This window comes from Penicillium mononematosum (genome assembly GCF_028829835.1).
Source record: "Penicillium mononematosum strain IBT 11891 chromosome Unknown utg000002l:1.0-8112719.0:1.0-8118358.0, whole genome shotgun sequence".
Taxonomy (NCBI): Eukaryota; Fungi; Ascomycota; class Eurotiomycetes; order Eurotiales; family Aspergillaceae; genus Penicillium; species Penicillium mononematosum.
The window spans coordinates 5,020,549-5,043,998 of NW_026643272.1; the positions used below are offsets into that span (position 1 = coordinate 5,020,549).

Consider the following 23,450-nt stretch of genomic DNA (forward strand, 5'->3'; position numbering starts at 1 on the left):
AGGCAGCAACCAAGCAGAGTATGTGACACCAGAGAATCAACAGAAACTATCCTGGGTACGGCATACCATCGGTTTACTGGTCCCCGTCCGCAATCCCTAGAACAGACCGGTTACGCTCAGCGATCGTATAAGAACGAGCCATAATTATCTGAGACAAAATCTCCCCTGATCGCCAACACGCTAATCTGTACGGAGTAGGGAAGTGGTCATTATGGTTGGTGTGAAGAACCTTCTTAGTGGTGCTTGGCTCTTGGCCTATGGTGCTTTCTCCAAATCCGCCTCTACAGCCTCGGGCTCCCATTCTGCCGCTTCTCCAACTTTTTCGGGAAAATACACTCAATTTACCATTCCCGCTAGCGCTGAGGCTGGCGCACAGCTGATCGCCAATATAGATGACCCTGAAGCCGTCGATGCGCAGTCGGTTTGTCCCGGGTACAAGGCATCCAACGTCAAGGAGTCTGCTCGTGGGGTGACCGCTACCCTGACGCTGGCCGGAAAGCCGTGCAATGTCTACGGCACTGACGTAGACTCCTTGGACTTTTCCATTGAGTACCTCGCCAATGACCGCCTCAGCGTTCAAATCGTCCCCACTTATCTGGATTCTTCGAACTATTCTTGGTTCATGTTGGATGAGCACGTCGTTCCTCGATCCATTTCCGATCGTCAGGCTTCACAGCAACATAGTGATCTTGAGTTCACCTGGTCGAACGAGCCATCTTTCCATTTCAAGGTGATCCGCAAGGCTACCCGTGATGTCATTTTCGATACGACTGATTCCGTCTTGGTGTTTGAAAACCAGTTTGTTGAGTTTGTTACCTCTCTGCCCAAGGATTACAACTTGTATGGCATCGGAGAGCACATCCAGCAGCTGCGCCTTTTGAACAATCTCACTTTGACTCTCTATGCATCCGATATTGGTGATCCTATCGATGAGTAAGTTTCATACCCAAATACCTGCTCCCCCCTCCTGCATTGTAATGCTTTTTTGATCCTGACTACTTTCACCAGCAATGTATACGGCTCCCATCCTTTCTATCTGGACACCCGCTACTATGACGTTAACGACAAGGGTCATCACACCGTCGTTGCAAGTGACAAGGCCGATCAGTCTAAAGACTATGTTTCCTTCTCTCATGGTGTCTTCTCCAGAAACGCCCACGGTCAGGAGGTCGTCATGAATCCTGAGGGCCTGAAGTGGCGCACCCTGGGAGGTAGCATTGATCTCACTTTCTACTCGGGTCCTAGCCAAGCGGATGTAACCAAGAACTACCAGCTGAGCACCATTGGCTTACCAGCATTGCAGCAGTATTTTACCTTCGGCTTCCACCAGTGCCGCTGGGGTTACAATAACTGGACTGAACTTGAAGAAGTTGTCTCCAACTTTGAGAAGTTTGAGATCCCACTTGAGACTATCTGGTAAATTGTCTCACCGGGATGGTTGAAACCAATCTAACCTGACTAGGAGTGACATTGATTACATGCATGGCTACCGCGACTTCGACAATGATCAACACCGTTATCCCTACAGTGAGGGTGAAAAGTTCCTAGATAAGCTGCACAGCACTGGCCGTCATTATGTTCCAATTATAGACGCGGCTATCTACATTCCAAACCCCAAGAATGCCTCTGATGCGTAAGTTCCCCTGGGCCTGTGCTGCAGAACACCTCGCTGATTCATATCCAGCTACGATACCTACACTCGCGGACACCAAGATGACGTCTTCCTGAAGAATCCCGATGGAAGCGAATACATTGGCGCTGTCTGGCCCGGCTACACTGTCTTCCCCGACTGGCACAACCCTAAGACAGGTGATTTCTGGGCGAACGAAATCGTGACCTGGCACAAGAAAGTCGCCATTGATGGCATCTGGATTGATATGAACGAGGTTTCTTCCTTCTGCACTGGCAGCTGCGGATCTGGAAACCTTAGCATGAACCCGACCCATCCTGCGTTTGCCCTGCCCGGAGAGCCTGGTAACGTTATTTACGATTATCCCGAAGGGTTTGAGCTCAGCAATAAGACTGAGGCTGCGTCTGCATCTGCGGCGTCGTCCAGCCAGGCTGCTACCGCCACAACTGGCGGTTCTACCTCCTCGTCCACCTCTTACCCGCGGACTATACCCACTCCGGGAGTACGGAACATCAACTACCCGCCATATGTGATCAACCATGATCAGGACGGCCACGACCTCAGCTCACATGCTGTGTCCCCTAATGCCACTCACTCCGATGGCGTCCAAGAATACGATGTGCACAACCTCTTCGGACACCAAATCCTCAATGCCACCTACCATGCCCTGCTCAAGGTCGATGAAAAGAAGCGTCCCTTCATCATCGGCCGCTCAACATTCGCAGGCTCCGGTAAATGGGCTGGCCACTGGGGTGGTGATAATGCCTCTAGGTGGGCATATATGTTTTTCTCCATTCCCCAAGCCCTCTCATTCTCCCTCTTCGGAATCCCTATGTTCGGCGTCGATACCTGCGGCTTCAACGGCAACACCGACGAAGAACTCTGCAACCGCTGGATGCAATTATCGGCCTTCTTCCCCTTCTACCGCAACCACAACATCCTCTCCGCGATTTCCCAAGAGCCCTACATCTGGGAATCCGTTACAGCCGCCACCAAATCCGCCATGAAGATCCGTTACGCAATCCTCCCCTACTTCTACACCCTCTTCCACGAAGCCCACACAACCGGCTCAACCGTCATGCGCGCCTTAGCCTGGGAATTCCCTACAGATCCCTCCCTGGCCGCAGTCGACACGCAGTTCCTCCTCGGCCCCTCAATTATGGTCGTCCCGGTGCTTGCCCCCCCAAGCCACCTCTGTCAAGGGTGTCTTCCCGGGCCTTAAGCACGGCGAGGTATGGTATGACTGGTACACCCAGACAGCCGTGGACGCGAAGCCTGGTGCCAACACTACCATTCCTGCCCCGCTTGGCCATATCCCCGTTTTCGTGCGTGGAGGCAGCGTCGTGCCGATGCAGGAGCCGGCTTTGACTACAAAGGAGGCGCGCGGTACGCCTTGGTCTTTGCTTGTCGCGCTCGGTGGCAGCGGAACTGCCTCTGGGCAGCTGTATCTCGATGATGGAGAGAGTAATGCTCCTGATGATACGCTTGATGTTACTTTCAGTGTCAAGGAGTCCAGCTTGAGTGCTAGGGCAAAGGGTAGCTGGGAGGAGTTGAATCCTCTCGCTACTGTTACTGTTCTTGGTGTGTCTAAGCAGCCTGATGCTGTTAATCTTAACGGTATACCTGTGCCGGCTTCTGGGTTGCAGTATAATGCTACGTCGCGTGTGTTGTCTGTCGGCAGTTTGCAGAAGTTGACCAGAAAGGGTGCTTTTAGTGCGGACTGGACTTTGAAGTGGTAAATTGTGAAATGCATTGAGGGATGGTTGGGAATTGAGTCTTCTTTCGGAATGCAAATCTGCTGTTTTCTCTATAGTTTATTCCAATAGCAGTCAAATTCGTCTATATTCATGAAATTCATCTATATTCATTAACATCACGCTGGACTTCTTATTAGTATATATTTCCTTCGTAATATCTCCCGATTGTCCTATTTCCAGGTTACTCTCTAAATACCACCCACTGCTAAAGTGCCGACTCCGTATAACCTCACCTCAGCTGAGTAAAGAAGCAATCGTACGACTACCCCTCTTGTCCATCCTCGGCCGTATTCCCAAATCGGCTATTCAAAGATCCACGAATTTTAATCTCCTATGTCGGCCCGAGTTATGAAGCCCAAATATAAATTGTCTTTGCGTTTCATCCGTCATCATACCCCCCACTAGTAGGCCTAGAGTTTCCCATACATCGGAGTATATACCCTAAATCATCTAGCAGCATCTACCAAGACCGTTAGCATCGACTGGTCCCCGGCCAGAGCCCGGAATTTCCAAAAGATCGACATTGTCTCAAACGAGTTAATAGCCGTTGTAATTTTATATCTTCATCCCCGCGTCCCTGGAAATTAATTTGGGGTAGGCCCCGCACACGCTGATTCGACCAAAGCCCGTGTCAGGGGCTGCGACAGGGTTAATTTTGCACATGCTGTAGCCTTGCAAGGTTGTAATCTGGGCTAATCACCTGGGAATTTCCAGGTTATGCATGCATATACCCTTGTGACTTTGCATTTTCCCGGCAGGGCGGGGAGAATCAAGATATAACGAATCAGGTGTGAGATGATAGTGGGATTTTCCTTTCGGGGGGGTGATCTGTGAATTAATTATGGATTTCTTGGCCATACATACCTAGGTAGACCTCTCTCTGTTTTTCGAATTTTGTGTATGTTGCTGTGACCGGGGTCGGGGATAGAGGGATTACTGTCCATTTACGCAGATTGTCTGTGAAGATCTTCATTTGGGCTTTTGGCATTTATTGGCTTAAGCCATAATCCTGCACGGAGTCCGATTTCAACGGCTATTCGTCTCCTATATTCTTTTCATCTGTCGTTGTATGTATGGTTTTTTGCGGGGTATATATATCAAGGCCCTGTAGCGCTTTTTTGGGATGTCCTGGTAAACGACTTTCTTCTCTTTTGTTACTGAGCTATCGTATCTACAAAATGGTTCTAGCTCGACTTGCCTGGCTTGCCGGCCTGGTTAGCACTGCTATTGCTGCGACCCCAGCGGAATGGCGCTCGCAGTCCATCTACTTCATGCTCACGGATCGTTTTGCCCGGACGGATGGTTCAACTACTGCTGCCTGTGATACCGCTGACAGAGTAAGCTTTTGTCTATGCGTAGGCTCTATGTCGTCGAGATAGAGCTAAGTATACTGGATAGAAATACTGTGGCGGAACCTGGCAGGGAATCATTGACAAGGTCAGTAACACTCTGATCCTTCCTACATCACCCAACTAACCGATATCTTAGCTGGACTATATCCAAGGAATGGGCTTTACAGCCATTTGGATTACTCCGGTGACCGGTCAATTGAGCGGGGAAACCGCGTACGGAGATGCCTATCACGGATACTGGCAGCAGGATATGTGAGTATCGCAAAGCGAAAAAGAAATCCCTTAAAATTTGCATCCTTACTGACAAATTCTAAGCTATTCTCTCGATTCCAACTATGGAACCGCAGACGATCTCAAGGCCCTCGCTGCGGCTTTGCACAAACGCAACATGTATCTCATGGTCGATGTCGTAGCAAACCACATGGTGAGTCAAATCACCCACGCCACCAATCATCTGGACTGAGACTGACATATATTGGATAAAAAGGGCTACAATGGCGCAGGTGCTGACGTGGACTACACCAAATTCAACCCCTTCAACGATGCAAAGTATTTCCACTCCTACTGCCCAATCACCGATTACAACGACGACACCATGTCGCAAAACTGCTGGCTTGGCGATAACAAGGTCTCGCTACCGGACCTGAATACACAGAGCAAGGAGGTGCAAGATATATGGTATGACTGGGTTGGATCTTTGGTCTCCAACTACTCCAGTAAGTTTCTTCCTTCCTTTTTTTATTTTTTCTTTTCTTTTCTTTCAAACTCGCCTGCTTCAGCAAAAATATGGCCGCATCCAGAAACTCACCGATATATAGTCGATGGTCTTCGCATCGACACAGTCAAACATGTCCAGAAAGATTTCTGGCCCGGCTACAACAAAGCCGCGGGCGTCTACTGCGTAGGCGAGATCCTTGATGGCGACCCAGATTACACCTGTCCATACCAGGAGGTAATGGACGGAGTGCTCAACTACCCGATGTGAGACCCTTGTCATGGAATCTACCAGAGAAACCAAAGCTAACTCATGAAAATAGTTACTATCCACTCCTCAAGGCCTTCCAATCGACCTCGGGAAGCATGACCGATCTATACAACATGATCAACACGGTGAAATCGACCTGCAAGGACTCAACCCTTCTTGGAAATTTCTTGGAAAACCACGATAACCCGCGTTTTGCCCAGTAAGTGGAAGTTCCATGAAAGCAACGGAGAATGATTCCGTTCTGTATGTCTAGAAGCTGACCTCGGGAATCCAGCGCCACCGATGACATTGCTCTCGCCAAGAACGCAGCCACATTCACCATTATGGCGGATGGCATTCCTATTGTCTATGCAGGACAGGAGCAGCACTACAGTGGTGGCGAGGACCCGGCTAATCGCGAGGCTCTGTGGTTATCCGGATACAACACCGACAGCGAGCTGTACAAGCTCATTGCCAAGGCCAATGGCGCCAGAAACCAGGCGATTGCTAAGAGTACCAATTATACTATTTACCAGGTATGCGCTCATCTCTCTCTGTGTCTCGAAAGAAGAAGGAGAAGAACGGAAAAGGAACTAACTCAGTCTGCACAGAACCACCCAATCTACAAAGACGAGAGCACCATCGCCATGCGGAAGGGCTTCGAAGGCGGACAGACAATCACTGTCCTGACGAATCTCGGTGCAGGGGGTAAAGAGTATTCGGTTTCGATTCCTGATACTGGATTCAAGGCTGGCGCGAAGTTGACTGAGGTTGTCTCCTGCGCCAGTGTTACTGTTGGTGATAGTGGGGAGGTGTCTGTTCCTATGGCGGCTGGAGCGCCGAGGATCTTGCTCCCCACGTCTTTGCTCGAGGGCTCGACTCTGTGCTCATCGTAGACTTCGAGTTCGAGGTATTGGTAGTTGGGCTGATCGAGGCCAGACTGCTCTTCACCTTTTCGGGGCCCTTATAGATAGACATTCCTTCCTATTGCTTTATTGGGAAGGGGAAAGTGTATATATTATTACATCTGAGTTGGTTTTTTATCCATATACCTCCTCTCTAATGACTTATCAGCTTTATACATAATACTAACGTATTTTGTTGGCTTGATGTCTAGTTGTAGAGATGAGAGTCCATGCTGAATGCTGAATTGAGGAAGTATTGGAATATCTAAGCCATATGAGACGATGATGCATATTGAAAGCCAGATAACTACCTAGGTAATATACAATTTGAATCCAGCTATAGGTAAGATATGGTATATTACTTTGATGAGTAACAACACGAAACAGAGAAGCCAGTTGAAGAAGTCAGGACAAATTTTCATTTGTACTTTTGCTATTACGATCCTCCAGGAAAAAGAAACATAACACAACACCCAAATCCCAAAATCCAACCTCGGTATTAGTCCAACATGCACCAACTCCAATAATCTAGAACCAAAAGACCAACCCGATAACCTCATCACCAATCATGCAAAGCCCTGGGCACGAGACCAACAGGCATAGCCCCACCAGTAACACCAGTCGTAGGAGAATGGTGAAACAAATCCGGCGCCTCAAACGCAGGCTGCGAGGCCGCATACCCAGGCATCATCTGCTCAAGACAATTATATCCCTCAACAAGGGAATCCAAGCCCTCGGGGCTAGACATCAGCTGCGAGAGCTCCATACCGGTACGATGATGGTGCGACGGACCGAACATCTGCACGCCCTTGACCTCGGCAACCGGCGACGACGAGTGCGACCCTGCAGTCACAACAGCATTCGCCTCTGAGTACCGCCGCTGTACTTCGCCGACAATACACGCGATCCGGTAGGAGAGGTTGTCGCCGCCTGGCGCGAGGTGCAGTAGGAAGCCGCGCACTTGGTTGATTAATGGGTCGGTGAGCATGTAGTCGCAGAGCGTAAGTGCGGCGTAGCCGACGATGAAGTACACGTGGTCGATTAGAGCGGGTGCGGACGTGAAGCGCGTCTGAAGGAATTGGGTTATTATTAGGCGGGCGGTGCCGCATATTTCTGGGAGGAGGCGCTCGCTGTCTGGTTGGAGGCGCGCGGCGGTTCGGTGTAGGAGGAGTTGGCAGAACCAAAGGTTTAGGTTGAGAGTTGAGTCTCCGTTGGTGGCTGCGGGTGTGGCTGTTAGATTTGGATTGGCATTGCAGTGGGTGAGCATATAGGGGAGGGTTGATGTACTTAGGAGATGTGCCCACTCCATTCTCCAGCGCTCTAGTTCTTCGTATTCAGATTCTGCAAATTGGAGGCGGCTCTGGCTGTGTTGGAGTCGGAGGGCGATGCGGTATAGTTGGATCTCTGCGACGATTCTTCCGTCTTCTGGTGTGGCGCCTGCATGCTCTAGGATGCGGGGACATTGGTTGATGTATTGTTGTTGGATATTGACAGTGCGGCCGTTTGCGAGGGCGGAGCTGTTGGATTGGTGTTAGATCGTATACCTGACGAATTTGTTGGGCAGAACATACTGTAGTTGGGTTGCACAGAGTGTGTTCCACAAACGCAACTGAGCAAGGAGTTCGTCTGGATTTAAATTGTCTCCTGGCAAGGTATTGAGAAAGTTAAAAGAGATGAGGGCATGGTTGATCGAGATCCCGCTCAGCAACCAGTCGTCCATCAGTCCTTCTTTGTGAATAGAAGTAGAATAGAGACAAAGCAAGGTCAACGCCTGCAGCATATCGCTTGTCATGGGCGGGGGCTTCCACAACACCTTCGCGACGGCATGCTGTACATAGAGTGAGATATCGCGGACAGTGTGTTGTGGTAGGCCAGGCATATAGCGCGAAGCCAGGAGACATGCAGTATTGAAAAGGAGTGTATTCGACCGTTGAATGCTGGACGAGTGATTTATTGAGACCCAGTGGCCGAAATGTTCGACAAAACTGGTGAGACCATTAGCAGGGCAATCCAGTGACAGACACACAATTAGACACACAGTTCAATCAGCTTCACGGAAAGCTTGGAATCTACGATTCCCTGGGTGACGATATCCCCGAGGATGTCAGCATCGGAGAAGTGATCTCTCTCCCCGAAGCATTCGGCTTGCAGGTCCCGAATGAGCTGCGCTGGCTTGAGCGGATAGAAAGATGAGGGCATGCTATCACTTGAAGATGTTCCATCTATGCTGTGGTTTCTAGTTTGGAAGGTTGGGCTGCAGGGCATGCTGGGGGAGCGGTTCACTATCTGCCGCATCAGATGTATCATCTCCCCCATTCCTCGTTCGAGAGAGACGAGCCGTTCCTCGATCGAGGGTATAGCGGTGGCGTCAGACCAGGTTGATGCATTGTCCTGAAACCGCTCTGTTGTCTCGGGAAGCTCGCAGTCAAGCCTTTTATGACAATAGTCAGCATATAGAGAAACGGGAGACTCCAAAAAGAGCAAAAATCGGGTATATGTCAACCACATGAATAAAAGGGCCAAACAAACCTAAGTGACAAACAGCGACGACAAGAATGACCACGGGGATCAACATCACAGCGAGTCTTGAGCTTGCGACAAGTATGACAAGCAGTCATTGATCGTCGGATACGCCCTTTTGGCCTCGCATCCTGGCAAGCGACCGAGTCGATTCTGCTGCCATCATCTGGAACAATAGTCTTGGTGTCCCATGAGATAGGATTAATTGGAGGGCCAGTTCTCGTCATTGTATCGGAGGTTGAATGGTTACTGTAAGTGTACTGGAGGTATGTACTGTTTAGGGGATCGTCTATGCCTGATCGACCGGGAAGGATGAGAAGTTGGAAAATAGGAAGAAAAGGCTGATCAACAATGAGACCCTTAAGCAAAGGCCCAAATTCAAAAACCTGAAGATCATCTCATGTCTATCAGGGAGATCCAAGCCTTATAATAGCGGGTCACTAGGACCACTAGGCTGGGTGAGGAGATTGAGCCAATTGCGACAAGAGACCGATTACTGACGATATCGAAAGCGTCCGCGCAGGTACATATCCTGTTCATGGCGGATTATAGCGGACCAGGGCGGACCTGGGGTAATCGAATATATGCATCCAGCCAATCCGACAACTTCCCGTTGGCTTCTAGAAAGGTAGCGATTGTCGGTGCATACTTTCAAGAGGGGTTGATAATGTCGTATTAACTAACCCCCCTGAGCCGATTCCCCGACGAAAACCGTAGGAGAGGGGGTTTGAGGGGGCTGAGTGGCACGATCTATACTAGATACTTCCTTTTTCGTTTGATTCTTGACTCGTTTGTCTGATTTCACCGAAGTCCGAAGATATCGCGGAGTCCTTTCACTTTTTTTCCTATCTAATACAACCACTTTTTTGCGTCTTTGTCTTGCTCGGAGAATTCCGACCTAAAAAGGATCTAGGCAAGGGTCCAGAGTCAAGAGCCACAGACCCTGTACTATGATTTGGCCAATCCCCCCAAGTTAAATTGATCTTAAGTGGGGGGAAATGGGGAAGGATCAGAATCCAAGTGGAGAGGGACAACAGACAAATAGCAATCTCTCAGACAATCATTGGTTAGCATGTGCAAATGTCTCAAAGGGAAATGGCTATCAGGATTGGAGATGGCAGCAATGTGACCTTGTAACTTTCTAGGCCCGCTTAACAACGGGTATCATGCCGTTTAATGCCCTAGTGACCCCCTCTATCAGTTAGTCGTTGATATTTAGCCTTATTTGCTCTTATACTTGAGGGGGGGCCCTTCGAGATATGGTATTTTCTCGTCTCCTTCTCCATTTTATTGGATCTCAGAGGGGCTTACGCCTCATCCTCCATTTTAATTATATCTTATCTTTAAAGCAAAGGAAGTGTGGATAGCGACAATTATTCATATGATATTCACATTTATATTGACAGCGCCGATCGCACGGAAATTAAGCATCAACCTCAAGTTTTCTAACATTTTCTAATAGCGTTGAGCTTCGGCCTAACTAATCAAAATATTAACCCGGGATACAACCCTAGCAAGTTGTTCCAATTTATCCTAAACTCGCTAATCGCGCAATGCTAAGGGGCAATGCGGAAGAATATCCAACAGTCGCCCGCGGAAATTCCCCAAATCAGCCGAGGTATCTTTTTTCGCTGCCTCTGAAGGATCCACTCTATCAGAATGCAATTAATTTTCATGCAGAGAGGATTTAGCACCTACCCATCCGGATATTAGTGCTCTTTTTAGCTGAACCCGGGAACATCGGATAAAGAAGCGGTCTGTTCGAGTCGCTTAATATACAGAGTACAAAGATACGTACGGAGTATAACATACTATAATCCTGAAGACTGGATTGGGCTTGGCTCGTTGAACTCTGGGGTAATCGACCGTTGGCTAGCTCCCTGGCCCACATCCTTTGGCAACGAACTAGCCGATGCCCTCGGCCTGACTCGTTATCGGGACCCTTGATTAAGCTGCAATATGCGAGCTGTATCGCTTAGGTTTATTATTGCGTAACTTTTTTTACCTTCGGCGTGGCGGAATAGCCCAATCAAGCTATGCCCAGAGATTTGGCGATGCGCCCCCCAACGGCTGGGGTTGGGATCACCGGTCCAGGCGTAGTTATAAGTTACGACCATGATTAGGGAAGTGCTGGACCCACTGTCGAATAAACATGATCATCATGCAAATGCATTTCCATTGTTATCTTTCCAGGTTCGGAAGAAGCAACCCTGCAGAGTATAGAGGAAGATCTCTCTAGAGCACGCCGATCACATCAACATGTCTCGGATGATGATACTGAGAGAGCATATTGCCCGGTTCTCAGAGGCGCAGTAATGCATTGGCAAACCTTCAGTCATAGCACGCAAGTGTCAACAGACAGCCACAGCCCCTCTCACGATGGGCATGATGCATCAACGAGGGGTCAACAACGCAATGCAGTCAGATCAAGCAGCACGTCTAAACAACGTCTGATTGGCTAGCTGAGAGTTTTCCCCCCCTTTTCTTTATTGCTTCTCTGCATCTTCCCTGCAGGGCCGACTGACCATGAATCCTCCAATGAACACATGACATGAAGCCACAAGACGTGAATCTAAACTCAAACGCCCAAGTCTACATCCGTGCGGCTCGCACGGTGGTTTGCGACTTGATGCACGTCAACACGACAGACATGCTTCCCGATATAGGTTACTCCGTACGAAGTACTCGCAGGGAAGATGTACATGCATGTCTCAGAGATAAGGGCCGTTTTGACTGTTAGATATCCCTATCTTGTCTGGTCGATGGGTGCGAACACATGTTTAGTGATGTAAATCTCTCGACCCGTGTCTAGACCAACATGCATTATAGCGCCTTCAGTTTGATTTACTAGTAGAACCCGATAACATGTGAAATTGACGAAAATGACCGCTTCTAAGGCTAGAAACGGCCGCCTTTCCACCTGTAATTAGGAAGTGGGATGTCAAGCTGCCCCTTAACCGCCCACTGCCTTGTCACACCACTATTTTATACCTGCGAAAGACTGTTGGTTATCTATATGGCCCTCAGGTAGGACATAAGTGGATACTTGGATTAAAGGTGGATTCGGAAAATAGCGAAAGATGTACAAAGTGGATTGTGCCCATATGTGGAGGAATTATTTCCGATGATGCGGCTTGGTTCCTGATCTGCACCAGCCTTATATATGGGGAAGTGCTAACTATACCCCGCCTCTGAAATTCAGACCTTCCTAATTAGGCAGTTAACTACTTAACATGTTACCTTCTTAAATGGTTCTTAGATGGTTTAACAAACCATGTCAATTGGTTCCTTCGGTAGTGCGAACCTTGTTCATACCTTGCATATGGGATTTAGTGTGCTAGCCCTGGAGTGTCTCCTAATGATTAAGTAAGAATAACTCATAATTCCCATTACTGCGGTATTTTAACATTCAGCACGGATGGCGCAGTTGGAAATTACTGAAAGAACCTCTACAATAGGGAATAAAACTGTCTCCTTATTGGCGTCACCATATACAATATCACATGGCCTAATACAGCGCGGCTGCAGGTGAAAGTCTGGCCACTGCTGAAATAATTCTAAAAGAGGCGAAAACAGCCCCCTCCCTCAGATCCTGGCCTGTCAGGCTTCATTTTCTCCTTGCTAAAACACTGCAGCTCACCCCACGAAACCCACTCCCATGACGTGCAGCTTTCGGGCTCAGGGAGCTAATGCCATTAATGGTAAAACACACCCAATCAGCTGCTGCGGCAAGTACAGTACTAACCTGTGGTTGCGGCAGACCCCCCTCTACAGCATGGTGTTTGCCTTCTTCGTGCATGATACTGTTCGCGACGGCCGGGAACCGCAGGTCATGGACCCCAAGCCCAGTCTCCTCGAGCACTTCTAGCGCCGCACAGGCCTCGGAAGACTCGCCGAATTCAAGATGTCCGCCCGGTAGGCCCTAGGTTCCTTCACATGCAAAGACGTTAGAAAAACCTTGAAATGAAGGATTGGCAGTCGTTATGGCTGAAGAGCAATTCCCTATTGGCGCTTGATGGACGAACCTGCTCCAATGCGTCCTCTTCGTTTTCCAGGAACGGATTTCCCCATACTATTCCGTATGAATACGCTGACGCCGACTTGAAGTGACAAGGGTGGTGTGTATGAAGGGGATATGCGAGTATAAGTTGGGTTACGGGATCACCCAGGGCACTCACAATATCTCCCGGCTTTCAAATCGAATACTGACTACCCGTATGATAAAGACCGCTGCCATGTTTCAGATGATGTTTCAAACCGCCCACTGAGCACAATTAGCAACGCGTATAACTCTATAGAAGAATGAGGATATCTGCTGAGAGACAAAATTAGAGATCTGTAATGCCATAGATACACTATTCCGGTTGAACGCAGCAAAGTATGTAATGAATTTGGTCATGACATGGGGATACTCAGCATACATACATGATTGCCCTTTTTCACGCAGTAATTTCAAGAATGACATTCACATACTACGCTGGATCCTTCGAACTAGCTGAACTACCCAGCTTTAAGAACGGGTAAAGCCAACTTGTATTATAAAGGCGGTATCAATAGGATCGCTCAGGCTTACTGACTAGAGAGTATTGGAATCTGAAATAGAATAGGCCATTTGTTATATCAGGACTTGCCTCACTTAATCCTCCATTCTGCGTATAAACGTCTAGGAGTATAGAATCGTGAACTGCATTTCAGAAAAATCTAGACAGATTGAAACCGCACGGGATACACTGTAACTCTCCAATATGTTGTGTATGACGTAGCTATAGCGTTCTCCTCCCTCTGAAGTAAGAAGGAGTTTCTTTTAATTCTAGCATCATATACTCAGAACTATGTCCATCTAGCAGACAAAGGCTACCGTCAACAGGGTAGCGGCTTTCTGTGAACCTTGTATGGATGATGTAGCTATGTGCTAACAGGTGGCAGTAGTAGGTAGATATAACCTTCTCCGTATAGACGGGTAATTGCTAACACTTAATATACGCCACGCGAGATTGATTTCTATAGACCCTTACGGCTCATTTAGTGCTGGATGCAATAGATTATAAGTATTAGTTAGCACTTGTCCTTGCTTAGGTGGTTATTTACTTCTTCTTGTCTAATTAAGGATTAGTTTTATAGGATCTTCTTACTTTAAAATTAGTGTTATACTTTCATTTAGCTCCTATGGAAATAAGCCTATATTTCTATTACAAAATAAAATAACTTCAAATGCGGTGGTAGAAGAGTCTAATCGATTATAATCTAAATAACACGTTACTAACCTTTCCTATATAAACTTTCCTTATATTTTTCACTATTCGCGTAGACAATAATATCATACCTGTGCCTAGGAGAGGGTGAAGCAAGAATTAGTAACAATGATAGGCAGTCTATCGACGGTTCAAGTTACGTTGTACTACCTTCCAGGACTAGTCAGCATGTATACTATAAGATCTCGCAGCTTAATTGTTTTGTTTCAGGCGAGCATACCATCACCACCTGGTGACCACCCTTTCGCCTTATATGTGAGGCTTTATCATTCAAGTAACCTGCTGCCCACGACTCCCATCTCCGTGGGACTGCGAGCATTTCGTCTCTCTTTTCATACTCTTATTCGCCTGGTGGAATTCTTGGTTTTCTTCTCTGGCACTGCGGTATGGACGATGGAATCAAGAAAAAGAGAACATTCCGAGATATTCCTCCCCCCAATTGCTTCGCACAATTCTGCATCTCCCAGCAGCATGTTTCTGGCCTTTATGAGGGCAAAAAAAGGACAGAATTGCAAAAAAATAAGTGACCGACGCAGGGATCGAACCTGCAATCTCTTGATTCGTAGTCAAGCGCCTTGCCATTGGGCCAGCCGGCCTGCTATGATCTTTCGGCCGAAATGTGGACAATAAGCGAAGACAACGTCTGTCTCGCTTAGACGCGCTTGTAGTCGCTTATGACCGCTTATTATGCACGTGACTACGGATATCAGCTGCCAGAGGCTTGTAGAGTCGATATTTTGCGTCTGGTTGTGTAATTCTACCAGAAGCCAGATCCTGCTTCCTATTTCGGGCGCGTTTTATCGTTTTCCGTGAGGGACTGGATTGGCTGGTCCATGATCTGGCGGGTTCATGGTTGTGTATTGCCAGTCATCTGGTGATGATAACATAGAAACAGAGTTAGGGACTGCACAATATTGAAATATTGCGCTGGTTTTGAAGAATTCTAGCATTGACTTGGATGAGGTATGGATATGATTATGTACTGGGTAGAGAGTGTTGTTGTTAATAGGAACTATATAAGGCTATATAAGAGCTATATATAAAGACATGTATGGTGTGTTCCAACAGTTGGAAATCAATGCTATAGTAAAACGTTGGCACAACTAGCCAAAGTTACAATCTTTTTGACCTGGCGCAGACCTAAACGAGCATGGAAACGAAAAAGCGAAGTTTGAAATAGTCATACCTGTGTCCAGCGAAACATAAACTTGCCTAGAAAACACGACTGAAAATTTATTAGACATTACGCGAGATCTATTGAAGCGCATATAACTTTTCTCCTCATGCTACAGCGGCTATGCGAGGTAGTTCTGTCCAATATGCATTGTAAAAGGAGATATCACGCCGTAGAAAGCAGTGTGGTTACTCCCCGGCATTACCGTAGAAACTGGGAGTGACAACAGAACGACAGCACGGCACGCTGAGCGATACGTCGAGTAGAAATCATACGGCCGGGAGAATCCCATTTGAAACACCCTAGTAAGGAAAAAAAAAAATCAATAAGTTGGGTGTGTAGGCATAACCCATTTCCTCCGAACCATATAATCTCATAACCAGGGTCTCTCCTTTAGACTTGCCTTTGCTAATACAATTCAATATCCAATATCGGAAACCACTAAGAATTCTATAGTCATCTAATTGGTGTATCTACCTTGGTTATCTCCCCCAATTCGAGTCTCGGTTTCAAGTCGAAACATAGAAGATAGCACGGTTATGCACGAAGCGCAAAGAGAAGTACAACTCATATGTCAAGATAAGATATACTTACAACCGTTTGCAAGCAGATATTCCAGCCGTAGGACATTTAGATTAATGCTCACGGACCGAGTTACCTAGATATGCAGCCCACTAGAGTAGATTTATCTATGCTGTACTAGAAGGTAGTTCAAATACCATGCTTACATACGCGGCAGTATGACATCAATTACATCAAGTGTGCATTAGCGTCCTAAGTGAGACGCCCGAGCTTCTAGATACCCGAGAAGTGATATGCATTGACAAATCTATCTATGCCCGACATCTCATATATTCTCCTTTGGTTTTCTCTTCGTAGCATTACATGTGTAGCATGCATACCTAGGTAACTTGGTTGTATCGGTCAAAATATTTCGTGCACAATGACAAGCTGGTGCATTTATGTGCTGATTGCTTCTCCCCTTACAGAACTGTGATAGACAAGCGAGGAGTGTGACACACAGATGGATAGTTATGACTTGGTATTATAGATATACAACATATATCACTTCGAAGAGCGCATAATGCATAGCTGCATGTCACTGCTAGTTGGGATTGGTCGATCAAAAGATAAGCACCTGGTTGATACTTGGCTGGTACAAATAGTGGTATGCGCCGTGGAACATGATCGTGAAGCCGATTTACGCCTGTGTTAATTGGTAAAAACCCATCTTAGAACGTGGGCAGCCATGTCATCACTTATCACAAACGAAGCAGCAGCATCGAACCTGTTTTGGTACGGAGTAGGCGCACAAGATCCTACCTGGACATGACTCTCCATGAACCCACAGCAAACCCACACTTACGTACATTATTGAAAAGACGGGCTATTATATCGTGGCGGATAGTACGGAGTACAGAAGAGTATGGGGTACAAGCGGCTATCTCGTCTACGGAGTATAACGCTAGTCCACAATAATACAAACCCCCGAGCAAAGACCCCAGAAAAGTGAGAATGCAAATGTCAAAAAAGGCCACTGCGGCCAGGCTAAACGACGCTATTGAACCTAGTGCATAATCGACGTCGAACGGTGGGTCTGTCGATCGTTTCGAATTAATATGACAAGATTCAATAGTTCGTGTGAAGCTTGGACGGGATCAAATCCAGATCATGTCACTCGGCTTGTAGCGAGGAACATCTAAAAATAAAGTATCCATAAATTATACGACGTTACATTCAAAGCATGTAGGGTAGGTCAAGGGTTTCAATTTCAATTCCCCCTTCAAAGTGAGGATTGAAATCCAATATGTGGTCGGATTGAATCATATGACTTATATTATACTGCTCCGCGTACTCCGCACTCCGATCCAATTATTCAAATATGGACAACATACGTTGTCCCCCTTCCGTACAGAGTACAGATGTACTCCGATATCGTCCTAGTAGTACTATGTAGTTCTCCGGAGTATACGGTGAGAGTCACGATCGCACGAACCAATCTATCGATCTCCACGCGATCATCACAACCCAAATCCTGACATGAGACAGCTCACAAATCCCCCAGTTGACACCTCTGATGGAAAAGAAAGCGCACGCCTCCTACCTCACCTAGCACAGACGTCGTTGTGATCGACACGCACGTCCATAATCGAGGCCTAAGCGCCCGTGACAGCGCAGAGGGGAAGACGTACACATACATAGCACCCAACATATATGTACGACGTATGGAGCACATGCGCGATAGTTGCCTAATACAGCTCCAAATGTGCATATTTACGCTTGTGCACAACGAAGTGTCAGACGTCAATTTCACCGCTATGTGACGGGTCGGATGCAAGTATCTGGATACCGAATGGCTAAAGTGGGGGTGGCTAAGACACCGATCGGGGATCCACCGCAGTGGCGAGAAATCTAAGGGCGGAAACAGGTCCGGAAAGCGTAAGGCGTAGAACCCGCAGAACCGGGGTTTGGCTGGGCATTTTGTCTCGAGTTAGTTGACAAGTGACAGAGGCAGGTTGTAAGGGTACAACGGTAAGGGGGTGGATAAATGTTCCCATGGACTGTGATTCGGCCAGCTCGACGAAAACTGGAAGTTGTATGCACGCTGCACGCTGCACGACTTTTGTTGGGTGCGTTTTTGCTTTTTAGATCGGCCAGTCGTGGACGTCAGAGATAGTGCATGCCGGGGTTTGGGCTAGTGGCTTGCATATCCGCTGGCCCCCCCTATCTGGGACTAAGTTACGGGGTTAACACCCTGTTCGTTTATATGCTTTATGTTGTATCGCGAGGGTACAACATATGTACTTTGTACTCCGTATACATGGGATGCTTGCTTTTTTGATTTTGCTTTTTATGATGTCGAGGTACATTGTGCATTAGATGCTATTTACTTTATTGCAGCACGGGGCAGATATGTGTAACTGCAACCCTAATCCTGTTTTTGCCCCCTTTCCTTTCCTTTCCCCTTTTTTTTTTTTCTTGGTTTATGAGATGCGAATTTGATATCACTTTTTTTTTCAATATGAGTTCAACCGAGTGGGTTGCAGTCCCCTCACTGGAGTCTCAAATTTGGAGATCTGTACATATCTGAGTGGTAGATCCTACATCGTATACTCCGTATTGTACCCGCCCCTGCAAATGATTCAATTCTACTCGGTAGGGTGGCCGAAGCACAAGATCGGCAGTCAACTAAGTTTTTCGGGGTCTGTCAGAACCCCATAATTGTGTCTTCCGGGGTCAGCTCGGGAAAACCACAGAAAGAACACAAAAAGTAGAAACTGCCAGGTACAATCCGTTAGTAATGTGATGCGACCGAAGAGAATCCCACCTGTCTCAGTTCCCAACCGCGCTCAATTTAGGCATGTTTCGGAATCGGAATAGGATCTGAGCAAGCATAGATAATATTCCAGAATAAGCCATATGTGGTTCATGAACCACCATTATTGTAAATGTTTAATTAACGTGTTCAATTCCACATCAAAATTAAGTCTGGTCGAACACGTCGATATACCATGCTTCGGGACTGTCAAAGGTAAAAAAAAGCCCCGAATATACCCCGTGTAGAAGGAGATCTGGATCGAATCCCGGCTCACGTGGCTGACACAAAGTCAAAATAAGTTCCATGGTCTGGAGTGGTTCCTGTGTGGGTTTGTGGATGTCTAAGTTTGTAGATTTGTAGATTTGTGGACCAACGGAGGGACCGAAAAGCTGAAGTTTAAGTTGGGGCTCCATGCAGCTGTCAGTTCACGCCATTTGGAATTCATTCGAAATCTCGAAAGTTAATATTTTTCGATAACTTTATTATAAGCCTAATATTGAATGCAATGCAAGGCGTATAACAGAGAATCAGATCATACTAAGGTCCCGCGCGAACCAAACTCTACGCGCTATCTGAAAGTTAAAAGGAACATAGACCGTGGTAGGGATGAGGTTGATATTTGGTAACTCCCCGAGGTCGACGTCATGAACAAAATAAAAACTCAAAAATGGGGTCGATCTTGACACATGCCCTGGTGGAGTCGGATATCCACTAGTTTACGGGTCTATCAATTTGGAATTTAGTGGTTTAGTGACGGCCCAAACCATGGTTCTGGCTCATTGCCCCGGCCCGCAAACCACTTTTTCAATGGCATTTCCCTGGAAATGGCTCAAGAAAATTACCTAGGTATGTGTCCAGATAGCTTTGGTTACGTATATTGTACGGACATGCGGTAAATTATATCCAAGCCAGTCCTCAAACTCGCAAGACCATGGGGATCGAAAGGGTGGTGCTGGGACCCGTGGGTAAGGTAAGATCCACGTTTCGGGATGCGAGCAAGAACATGGATAGGCTAGTCGCGATGGGGACAAAGTGGAGACGGGTTGCGCGGTGGGCAGCTGAGATCTGCTTGGTACTCCGTATCTCGGTATTGCTTCACATTTCGGATCCGCGTTGGCGCTTGTAGGGATGGAGAAATGACAATTATCAGAATCTGAAAATGAAAATGAAATTGAAAAAATTGTGTCATGCAGATTTGAAAGAACACCTAGTAATGCAATTTTCGCGGGTCTTGTCCAGGGACACACAATGCAATGGAAATGCGGCGCAACATGGAGAGAAAAGAAAACCACAAAGTAGAGTAAATCATACAAAGGATTCAATAGGATTCCCAATGCCATAATTTGTCGTGTACCCCTTTTGCCTGTTGATTTTCCACGAAATGAGTTCCCGCTTGGTAAACGCGGCCATAGAGAAAGGGTATCAAAATATAATGTCCGACCAGAGTCTTCGTACCGGACAGCAATGTGACATGTAGAGGGAACTCCAGAGACATGGAAGGTGAGAAAGGGAGAAAAAAACATATAGAAAAAAGAAAGAAAGATGCCAGTCTATCAAGCTCGCCGTGTCCTCAACCCCGTGAGTCGTAAATGGTAGAGAGAAACAAAATAAAAGCGTCCCAGTCGTAAAGTGAATAAAACGCTGACGTTTCGAATGCCGTGTAACGTTGAAGAATGAACAGAAATGAAAAAGAAGGGTGCCATGATCAAACCCGAACTCAAGGTCCAGGTTCATCGCCACTAGTGACGAGGAGAGGGCATGTGCTCCGATCCATCCACATCACTAAAAGGCGACTGTCGTTGAGACTCCGTATCCGCACCACTGCGCATTTGGTTCCGCAGCGCAGGAAGCTGTCGTCTCCGGGCATTGATAAACCAGTTACTAATCTGTATAGAAAAGACAAAAGTTAGCAACTCAGTCGCCGGTCTCCAGTTTCAAAAGTGCTTACCTGACTAATCGAAAGCCCCGTCCTCGTCATAAACATCTGCTTATCCTCCTCACTGGGGTAAGGGTGATCAAGATGCTCATGGAACCAAGCCCGCAAGATATCGGTAACAGGCTTGGGCAGGTTCCCCCGTCTCCGCTTCGTCTTAGGATCAATTGGGTCCCCCATGATGCCGAAATTTCCCTGCCCGTGTCCCATTATCTGCGGCGACATCTGCTCATCCGCATACGCCATACCAGGATGTCCATACGGCGACTGGGGATGCATGATGGGCTGGGTAAAGTGCTCGCCGCGCGGATCAGCGGACATTGCTGCCGTCGGCGCAGGCTGGCGGTATTCCTGTGCAACGAAGGGGTCGGAGCGTGGGGGACGCTCGGAATACCCGCTGCTGGAGGCCGGGTTCATTGCTCGACCAGGAATGGAGTCCAGGTCACGGATTGGGGGAAGAATTGGGCTGGGCCCGCGGGATGCGTTTTCGGCTAGATGCATGTGGTGGCCTGGGTCTGGCATGCGGGGTTGATGGTCTGCGCCGCGGGAGACTGTGTATTCACGGTGGGATTCGTAGGGAATTTGGTTGGTTTGATTGGTGTATGCGATTGAGCGGGGGTCGGCCATCTCGTGGCCTGAGGGTGGGCGGTCTTGTGAGTGGCGGGGGTGGTGTAGAATGGGGATGTTGATTCGATTTCATCGTGGAGGTGAGCGGGGAGCAGCTGAGGGATGTTAGATATTGATTTCAGGTCATATCTCTGAGAGGATTGAAGGTTGTAATCTTACCTCGCGGAATGAGGGGAGAGTTTGGTGAGGGTGTCCGGTTGACGACTGGGTTGTATACGAAATAGCCATATTGGTATCTTCGTCTACCTCATGGGACTGTGACATAGACAAGGTATTTGGGGAGGGACAAGGATAGAAATGTCCGGAAAATAGTTTCACAGTGTATTACAAAATAAGAACTATACTCGACACAGTCAGAATCGAATATCAGACGAGTTTGTAGTTCAAAAGGTCGAAAGGTCGAGACTCTCCAGGTAAAGGTATAAAAAAGGAAGGGATGAGGGGTGGAAGTATCCGAAGGAAGCACTCACCAGGGAAAACAGGCTTATTTTACGTTGACATGGTAAAATAAAAGAGAAAGGCCAAGATTATATGCAAGGTTGGGGAATGAGGGCAAAGATGGAAATGCGGTTTCCCAAATAATGCAGGGCCCCCGTACATTATTTCTACCAAAAAAAAGTGGCCCCAAAATCTACATTAAAGTAAATTAAAAAAATAAAATAAAATAAAAAAAGATCCAGCTGGTACAGGTCCATGGAAAAGCAAGAACAGGGGGGGCCGAAAAATGACGATCGTGGGCTTAGTGGGTACATTGAGTCGGAGCACCAAGGCTCCGCGTCAAGGGCATGCAGAGCGGAGATCAAGAGAAAGTGGTTAAGGTTGACAGATATATAGTCTTTCCTTGGTTCCTATGGAATAGTCTTAGCGGATCTATCTTACCTAGGTACGAACTACTTGTATTTTAGGAGGGGTTTTGATTGGATGCTTCGGGGTAAAGGACCTCGGAGTTTCTTGATAATTGAAAATATAATAAGGTGCTAGTGTACGTCAAATCGAGAGGGGATCCTATGCCAGTGCTTATAAACCAATACGTATTTCCAATTATCCTAAAAAAGAGATATTCCAAGGTCATTTGAAATCAAATTAAAACCAGATAGTATAGTATACTTGAAAAGTAAATGTTTATAAAAGAACAATTAAAGGGAATATACAGAGAGTACAAAGGAAATGTTGGGGAAGAGGGGATGTCCGGCAGACAGGGGAGTAAGGAGGGGGAGAAATTCTGTCATGATGTGCCTGAGTCAGGCTAAAGTTAATTAGTTCTCTAATTAAATACATATTAAATCAAATCACATCCATATTGCTTTTTTACTGTGGGGATCTATGATTCAGTACTCGGGATTTAGTACTCGGTACGGAGTAGTTCGTGACAAAATAGTGACAAAGGGGAAGAAACACCCACTCCTGTGCAAGAGGAAAAGACAACCAGAGTGTCAAGTCTCAAGATGTAGACCGAACCCTCGTATGGTAAAAAGCCAAAAAAAAAAGAGGAAAAGAGTATCCAAAGTGGATCTTCCAGACGCCGAATCACAAAAGATCGCCACTTCCAAGGAGAGTTGTCACTGGTTCTAAAAAGATCGTGTTCCGAAGAGAGCTTAACCCGGGTGGTGGGGACAAAAGACAGAAAAGTTCTGGATTTAATTTGAACGAATCAGATTCCGCAGAGGTGACGTCTCGGATCGATCGTAGATTGCCTAGAGCCTCTCATCGGTGGGCACGGTGATTGATCGACCAAATGGAAAGGGAGAGGGGCTGGTATTGGTCTCCAGGGATAGATCACCAAGGGATTCTTCAATTTGCATCTCCACTTCCTTCGAGAGCTTGTGGCGTCCAGGGCTTTTTTTTTTGCTGGTTTCTTTTTCAGGAATTTATTTTCTGTCTCCGTATGTCAGATCAAGGATCACCCGGAGAACCCGCTTTGGTTTTTTCCTTTTTTTTCCCGCCTGCTGTCACGACGTTATGCACTCGTGAACTGGTAATGTCGCGACTATTGATATGATTGGATTGAAGATACGCT

At 47.1% G+C, this 23,450-nt stretch overlaps 5 protein-coding genes across 5 annotated transcripts; 3 read left to right on the forward strand and 2 right to left on the reverse strand.

Annotated features, from left to right (window-relative positions):
• Positions 1 to 211: 211 nt before the first annotated feature.
• N7519_003716 (glycoside hydrolase family 31 protein) lies at positions 212 to 3,369 on the forward strand (the record flags this gene model as incomplete). The annotated part of the gene is made up of 5 exons (XM_057290494.1): positions 212 to 933; positions 1,009 to 1,416; positions 1,463 to 1,633; positions 1,685 to 2,801; positions 2,833 to 3,369. The coding sequence occupies 5 exons, from the start codon at positions 212 to 214 to the stop codon at positions 3,367 to 3,369; spliced, it is 2,955 nt and encodes a 984-aa protein (XP_057151696.1).
• Positions 3,370 to 4,565: 1,196 nt separating this feature from the next.
• On the forward strand, positions 4,566 to 6,599 carry N7519_003717 (alpha-amylase; the record flags this gene model as incomplete). Its single annotated transcript, XM_057290495.1, has 9 exons — positions 4,566 to 4,724; positions 4,786 to 4,824; positions 4,876 to 4,991; positions 5,055 to 5,163; positions 5,227 to 5,455; positions 5,558 to 5,720; positions 5,777 to 5,923; positions 5,999 to 6,239; positions 6,315 to 6,599. 9 exons carry the CDS (start codon positions 4,566 to 4,568, stop codon positions 6,597 to 6,599), a joined length of 1,488 nt encoding a protein of 495 aa, XP_057151697.1.
• A 568-nt stretch (positions 6,600 to 7,167) lies between these two features.
• On the reverse strand, positions 7,168 to 9,355 carry N7519_003718 (uncharacterized protein; the record flags this gene model as incomplete). Its single annotated transcript, XM_057290496.1, has 4 exons — positions 7,168 to 8,125; positions 8,180 to 8,593; positions 8,647 to 9,039; positions 9,138 to 9,355. 4 exons carry the CDS (start codon positions 9,353 to 9,355, stop codon positions 7,168 to 7,170), a joined length of 1,983 nt encoding a protein of 660 aa, XP_057151698.1.
• Positions 9,356 to 12,826: 3,471 nt separating this feature from the next.
• N7519_003719 (uncharacterized protein) lies at positions 12,827 to 12,996 on the forward strand (the record flags this gene model as incomplete). Its single annotated transcript, XM_057290497.1, has 2 exons — positions 12,827 to 12,829; positions 12,889 to 12,996. The coding sequence occupies 2 exons, from the start codon at positions 12,827 to 12,829 to the stop codon at positions 12,994 to 12,996; spliced, it is 111 nt and encodes a 36-aa protein (XP_057151699.1).
• A 7,616-nt stretch (positions 12,997 to 20,612) lies between these two features.
• Positions 20,613 to 21,433, reverse strand: N7519_003720 (homeobox domain-containing protein; the record flags this gene model as incomplete). Its single annotated transcript, XM_057290498.1, has 2 exons — positions 20,613 to 20,759; positions 20,822 to 21,433. 2 exons carry the CDS (start codon positions 21,431 to 21,433, stop codon positions 20,613 to 20,615), a joined length of 759 nt encoding a protein of 252 aa, XP_057151700.1.
• Between the last annotated feature and the right edge of the window lie 2,017 nt (positions 21,434 to 23,450).